The following is a 7,772-nucleotide window of genomic DNA, read 5'->3' as shown; positions in this document are numbered from 1 at the left end:
TGCAACCAGACTAGAGTCAGCCAAACACTGAAAGAAGAACACCACATCAGGGGCCATGGGTAATTAAAGTACCTTTGCTGCATGCATGGGCCCTAGTTGGTTTTACGCCATCACTTCAGCCGCAGGTACTTATCCGAAAATGTAGCCATAACTTCAAATCACAAAGATAAAAATCTGTCAAATTTTTTTAATTTCCTTTGACGTTTTGGGACTTACGGAGGAGGATTAATGTTCTTCCAATGGTCATTTATAGGGTTATTAGCTTAATTTCATAGCTAACATATAGAATATTGTAATAGATAAAGTTTCTATTACTGCTTATCTCACTGTTAAACAGAAAATGATGAAGAATAAGTTGGTTCTGAGAAGTGAATTCCAAAATATTCTTTACTCGTATGTATATTACTGGTAAAGTGGTGAAACTATATCTGTTATAACTCCCATTTGATGGATAGAATACGTATATGGACGCTCCAAATGCGCAAATGTTGAGCGTCCTGATCACCCAGAGGTTTTAACACTGAATGCAGCAGTTTAACACAGCAACAATGCAGCGTGACCCAGCATTTCCATAATATCAAATTTCTACAACACCTTTGGGTCTTTCTCTCACGTTAAGCTGAAGGATCTCACATAAAAACTATAAACGACAACTCATATGAATCGTGTACCCAGTAGAAGACAGACAGTATACGTACAGAACGTTGCGAGGCAATGTTTACAGGGTGAAGCCAAGATGCCTTTAGATAAAACACGGTGAGTTTAAAACAAATACAATTATACACAGACGCCACAAAGCCTAGTAATACGTTGTTCGTGATCGATTTTAACCATTTTATTCTATCGAAAGTGTTCCATATTTCCATTGCAACAACATAACCATAAATGCAAACGTATGAACTTCAAGTCAAATTCGAGTTGGTAAAGCTATGCAGTCGTGTTACATTGAGTTGAATTCCAACTGATGAGTCCGGTTTAAACTGTATCACGATGAAAACGTAGGTGAGGAGGGTGCCGATGATCTGTATGAGCAAAGAAGGAAGGTTAATGATTCATAATGATTAGTTTAAAGTCTCAAAGAACATAATCGTTTTTTCTTAAAGGGATTGAACATTGGCGACTCAATCCAAGACAATTCAGCGACTGACATTTGGATGCTATTGTTATGTAGTAATGCTATCTATTGAGTGAAAAATTTCCAAACATAATACATTCTACTCGTGGATAGTCGGTGGAGGTCAATATTTCCAACTGCTATATTTAGAGAGAGCTTTGGAAAGTGCTGCAACAATATGAACCTTTCCCTACAAGTTGACCCAAGCATTAGGGATTGACTTCAGGTGAATTTGTCATAAACACATTGTGGGGTGTTGACGCAGGTCTATTATCTCACATTGCATCTCAATGATTTTTTGTTGAAATCACTTTTCCCCTAAGTATTCAGTTTAGATCTAATTTTGGAGACTTGCCCGTTGTTGATGTTAGGGTGATACTAGAGTCACTGTCTCTGTATTATACTGCGTTTGTAAACCACTGGAACATAATGATATACTAGTAGATTATGATTGGAACGGCATTTGTTTTATCTACACATAACAACATGTATAAACCAATTAAGCCTGACGTGTTGATCCAGCATGTTCTTTCTCAGGACAAGCACAAGTTGCTGAAGACCAGTTCTTACTCGAATCTCCTGGTTAATATGTGATGGCTTCGCAACCGAGTTGCATAGAGATCGGTTAGAGAAAGGAGTTCTGTTTAGGAAATACAGTTCGCCTTGCCCCCATCTATATTGTGATAAAGTATACCTTTGCCATGAACTATTATAGGTAAAGTAAGGCCATGCTTTCCTCCGAATACTGTTTTTCTTTCCTGAGATGCCAAATACTGACGATTAATCCGAGGCAGAAAACAAACAGAAAAACTACAATGTTGGTGACCTAAATTACAATCCTCGTTCAAGGCAAACCGAAATGCTATTCTACTGACGTGTCTGCTAACATTTGGTAACACCACGTTATCAACAAAATAAACGTTAGACAGTTTTAAGAAGGTTTTAGAAGGATATTTAATATCTTCTATTTATTATTTTAAAGGATCTTTGATTTTCGCATAACATTTGGGACAATATGAACGTCGCAGTCCACCGATACATATCCAACCTACCGTTAGGATAGTGTCCTTCGTGATGGTCATTAGTCCTAAAGCACTGATTCCGATCTGACGTTGAGACAACTTGTTGGCGAAAAGTGTGACCTGCAGCTGGGGGCACATATTGTAAGAAAAACATGATAGAGACAAAACACAACAAATACATGTCACGTTGAGTAACAACATTTCACATGTGCATTCAGAAAGTTGAGTATGAACACTGAAATATAATGACCGCAATGCTCGTTGCGCTGGTTACACGTTACATACTGCATACATGACTGTATGGCACTTCAGTTTTAGATGAGAGGAACTCCAATCTATTTGTGAATGATTCTAGTTGGCCTTGAAATATACAATTTGAAAAGAGTGAGCTGATCAGGAGTTAGATCTGGTAGCGTGTATTGCCGAAGCATGTATAGGTTCAGCGAATGTGGAAGCCAGCTGTACTTCGTAATCATAACGAACACATACCGATACCAGAGTAATCGTTCTATTCAACCAACTGAAACACAGGAAATACAGGGAGCACACACGGAAATGTATCATGAATACATATAACAATACCATAAATAGTACTGGATATACTTAACGAATGCTATCTGTAGTTAAAACTTAAATGAATTTTATATACTCCTCACAAAAAATTAAACAAGTATTTTCAGTGTAATATCTTTATCATTCTCGATAGCGATTTTTGCCGACATGTTACTGAAAAGTAAATATTCATAGAATACGTAGACCTTTAGAGACAAACTGATTTATCTGCTAACATTGACAACATCGCCCGAAGATAACCACACTGAAAGATGTGTGTCATGAATGTGCTCAACTCTTCAAACATGCACCCATATCTGTGTAAACCTACCTGTAATCATGAACAGCAAGCGGAACCTAACTCCAGCTTTGAGGATGATAATGATGATGCTTACGATCGACAACATCACACACATGGATCGGCCTGCAATTTCACTTGACCCTAATCCCTTTGAACATGATTGGAGCATTATTGTAAGTCGTGTTTACGGCCTGCATGTCCATCCCCAGACTCTGGATGACCTCGAGCAGGCGTTACACTGATAATAGGAGGACATTCCACAACAGCAACTTTCATGGCTCCTTTGGTCGATGCAAAGATGTGTAGAAGCTTGCGTCTGTGCTTCATTTCATTTTGTTAATGGTGTGTACTTATGTTTCAAATTTCTATTGCATCGTTCCATGAGGTGCAAATTCAATAGATGAAAAGGTAATGAGACTAACCAATTGTGTTGCTTAACCTTTTGTGAGGAGTATAGATGCAGTTGAAGTTTGATAGGATGTTTACTTACCAGTCCAATAACTCTATCGGGCATATATTTCCCAGTCATGTCCAGGAGAAGATTCAGAGGTCGGTGTGCCTTTAAACAAATGTTGTAGTGAGATAAAACCGTTGGTGACCAAGAGTACCTCAAAGGTTGAACGGGTTTTTTTTCTCTCAGACTACACCCACCGTCTGCAGTGTAACACTTGGAAGGTACGTATAAACGGAAACATCAATATTCACCCCTGTTAGAAACTGCTTATGAAGATGTACTATTTCATTCAGCTGCACAATATCTATAACAAAACGTTGTTATTGGTTTCATCATTTAATTATGAACAGATAAATTAACTACTGATTTGAAACATTGTTAACCTGAATTGTTCAGAATGAAACAATGATGATCAAGCATCTCCATCATTTCTGCAGTAGTCTGAAAACAAGATTTCATTTCGGCAGAAATTAATTTTAACACTTACCGCTTCGTGTAGCCTGACACCAATGTAGGTGAGACCGATGAGATGCAATGTAGATATATACAGAGCAGATGCAGCAATGCCGATGTTTGCAATGGATTTCTCGTCGTTGATGATGCTGTACAGGCAGAAGCACACAACGAGGAAGGAGCTGACGTAGCCAGCAGCCACATGTTTGGATATGAGGGAACACACGTGTTCCACCAGGGCTGTCAACGATGCATGGTATTCTCGAATGTCCTCGATATCCTCTACTTTAATGGATCCTTCACATGCCCTTGACAGTCTCAACGTGCAACTGTCATACTCATAAGTAAGGAGGAGGGAGATGGACAAGAACAACAGCAATAAGGAATGACTTAGCAGGGAGGCACAACCACCAACCATCGACGATAATACAAGTGAAGGCCAGTACAGCTCACTGGATGTATCACCCATTGTGTTCAAGACTACAGCACCAGCAACACAGGAACATGCTGCACAGACGATAAGACATACACACGCCCTCTTCACTCTCCGTCTCAGTCTAGTGGCTGAAAGAGAACTTTTAAACTTCAACCGTGTCTCACGAAGACGTTCGTGGAATAAACGAACCTTGCTGTGGATGCCGGTACTGAGGGCCCAGTAGGTTAGACATAGCAAAGTTGTGATGGTAACTGATATGGTAAGACTTTTTTCCGAGAATGATTCCGCTTTCGTAGAGTCTGGTATCATCTGGATAAAATTTAAAGAAAGAAGTATGAAAACTAAACTTGAATATATCCTTGAAGCAACCACCGAAACATTGCACCAAGGGGATGACTTTGACTGCTGATAGTCCCATGATAACCCGGCCAATGCTATCAGTTTCTGGATATTTGTCAGTGTGTCCTGTACATCATCGGTTTGAGTGGATGAACTATCGGTATCTGGGTAAACCTTAGACATCTTTCACAGACTGGATACTAAATGTACGTTGCGTCTCTTTATAAGATGGACTGTGAACGAGTTGTGTTTTCAGCATTTGGAATAAAGGTCTCAATGTCGATAAATTACTTCACATAGAACATCACATGCACATTACGTCCACAAACGGTTGAAAATGGAAAGAGGTGGAACGAGCCAATATGTCAACATGATTAAACGTCACAACATTTATAGTTTGACATTCACCTCACGGGCTGGATCTGATCTGAAGTGGTAAATCAATTCTCTGTCTTCCTAATATGTTTAAAGTGCTGTTTACACTGACATTCTGGAACGCCAATATTATCTGGTTTGTTAGTGCACTCTCATTCAGCTTGCTGATCGCTGTGTTACATCAAAATAACACAACTTGTGCATGTGTGAGTATATGCGTGTAAGAGAGCCAGAAAGAGGGAGACAGAATAAGAATGCATAAGATGAACTAGTAAATATATAAACTATGTTAAAATTAATTTTAACGATTGTTGGAGGCGGCCGAATGTGTGAAACACTGATTAGTGATCAGTGTAAAAAAACTGTTATCAAGGTATGTTTATCTGAGGCTCTATACGCGTCTTTCTCTATACCTCAGAGATCACAACTTGCCAACAATGTATTGCATAAAATGAGTGAGTGAGTGAGTTAATATTTAACGTCACATCGGCAATATCTCAGCCATATCGTGACGAGAACGTTAAATACTGAAATGAAATATATGGATACTATAAAAACCTGTCAGCGACGGACAGTAAAACAACTAGAATATCACAACTGGGATTAAAACTAGTGTGGAAAGTTAAAACTAATATCACTATTCGGACAATACAACATAAACTCAGGCTATAGATTGCCAACAACTGAAGGTAGATCACCATACTAGGGGCCATGGGGACTTACAGTACCTTTGCTACCTGCATGGAACCTAGTTGGATTTACATCATCCCCTCAGCTGTCAGCAATTTAGTCACATCTAGCCTAAAATTAAAAATACACATATACTACGATTAAGAACAGTGGAAAGTTTAAATTTACTGTGAATGCTTTTGGACTTACGTACCCTCTCAGGAGGACAATAATTTTACAATAATTCAACCCCCTTTGAGGGTACAGCCACCAACAATTCAAGATAATAATCCAAACTTCCAATAATTAAAATACATCTATTTACACAACAAGTTTTCAAAATTCAGCCAAAAAATCAATGTCTTTTTGAAAAAACAATAATTAAATGAGACCTAATGCTGGTAAAAAGATCCGTGATTGTTTTAACTGTATAATACTTATCCCTTGTGATGGAGAATTCAACACAGTCAAGCAGAATATGCTTGACCGTGACTGTCTCGTGACAAGGGATACAACACGGAGGATCCTCACCTTTCAATAGGTACGCATGTGTATATCGTGTATGGCCAATACGACATCGTCTTAAAATAACCTCTTCAAATCTGGACTGACAGCCCAAGTAGGTGTAACCAATATACGGTTTTATTTCGTGTAATTTATTTATACTTACTTGGGTGTCCCACTTTTTCTGCATCAGATCACGGATGTAGGTTCTAATGCTAGCTTTGTAATCAGAGTATGGGATAAGAAGTGGTGTCACGGATTTGTGGAGTGCTGCCTTGGCAACAAGATCAGCCATTGTGTTACCAGAAATGCCTACGTGGCTGGGTAACCAACAAAAGACGATGTCGTATTGGCCAGTAGCAAGATTATTATACAATTCAATAATATCAATTAAAAGTGGATGTTTACATGATAAATTTTTAATCGCCTGAAGACAAGAAAGAGAGTCTGAATAGATTATATATTGTTTATGTTTAGGGTATCTTTGAATATATTTAAGAGCTGTTAATATGGCGTTAGCTTCAGCTGTGAAAATAGAACTATTATCTGGTAATCTAGAAGATATTGTTCTGGATCCAATGACAGTGGCACAAGCTACTGCGCCACCATCCTTGGACCCATCTGTAAATAAGGATTTGTAATTGCTATATTTATGTTTTAATTGATTATATTCTTGCTTATATTGTAATTCATTAGTTTCTGATTTTTTAAATGTGGTCAATGTCAGGTCTACTTGGGGCCTGACCAACTGCCAAGGAGGAGAAGAAATAAGACGGGAGGGAGCTATGTTTTTCAACTGAATGCCGGCAGCAGAAAGAAAGGGTTTAATTCTGTGTCCTAGAGGCGGGACAAGAGAAGACTTTTTGTTGTTTAAATCCTCATGAAGGGGATTGAAAACACAGTTATATGCAGGGTTAGATTCATTAGAGTATAATTTAGTAATTACTGTAAAGCTAACTTTATACGGCGCTGCTCAAGAGATGGTTCCTCAGCCTCAACATAGAGAATGTCAATAGGTGAAGTTCTAAAAGATCCAAGACAAAGTCTTAGACCTTGATGATGGACAGAATCAAGAAGTTTAAGATTGCTTTTGCAGGCTCCACCGTAGACGATTGAGCCATATCCCGAGTTTGGAACGAACGAGTGATCGATAGAGATGGAGAAGGGTAGCTTGATCCCCTCCCCATTTTGAATTTGAAACCACTTTCAACAAGTCAAGTGCTTTCAGGCATTTAGTTTTAAGTGATTTAATATGTGGTAAAAACGTTAAATGTGAATCAAAGATAAGACCCAAGAACTTGGCTTCCTTCACAACTTTAATGGGCGTCCCATCTAGAGACAGTTCAGGGTCTTTAGGTGGTTTGTATTTACGACAAAAATGTATGCTGTTAGTTTTTGATTTAGAAAATTTAAAGCCGTTTTCAAGACACCATTTATTTATCTTGTTTAAACACAACTGCAATTGCCGCTCAATGGTATGCATATTTTTACCACGACAAGAAATATTAAAATCATCCACAAATAACGATCCATCAGTTGAATCATTTAAAACT

The 7,772-nt window shown here is 38.4% G+C and overlaps 1 protein-coding gene across 1 annotated transcript; it reads right to left on the bottom strand.

Moving 5' to 3' along the window:
• Positions 1–902: 902 nt before the first annotated feature.
• On the bottom strand, positions 903–4,564 carry LOC137260890 (gustatory receptor 5a for trehalose-like). The gene is made up of 5 exons (XM_067798433.1): positions 4,522–4,564; positions 3,931–4,376; positions 3,480–3,548; positions 2,167–2,256; positions 903–1,022 (listed from the first exon to the last, which is right to left on the bottom strand). Exons 1-5 carry the CDS (start codon positions 4,562–4,564, stop codon positions 903–905), a joined length of 768 nt encoding a protein of 255 aa, XP_067654534.1.
• Positions 4,565–7,772: the final 3,208 nt, after the last annotated feature.

Source organism: Haliotis asinina, chromosome 14 (genome assembly GCF_037392515.1).
Source record: "Haliotis asinina isolate JCU_RB_2024 chromosome 14, JCU_Hal_asi_v2, whole genome shotgun sequence".
Lineage (NCBI taxonomy): Eukaryota > Metazoa > Mollusca > Gastropoda > Lepetellida > Haliotidae > Haliotis > Haliotis asinina.
Note: the sequence above shows the minus strand (reverse complement) of the source record. Positions and strands in the feature narration are given on the sequence as shown.

Coding starts and splice junctions, on each gene's coding strand:
- LOC137260890 (XM_067798433.1), bottom strand. CDS start 4,564: ATGTCTAACCTACTGGGCCCTCAGTACCGGCATCCACAGCAAG. Junction 3,549..3,930: donor GTGTCAGGCTACACGAAGCG/GTAAGTGTTAAA, acceptor ATTTGTTTAAAG/GCACACCGACCTCTGAATCT. Junction 1,023..2,166: donor CGAAGGACACTATCCTAACG/GTAGGTTGGATA, acceptor TTGCTCATACAG/ATCATCGGCACCCTCCTCAC.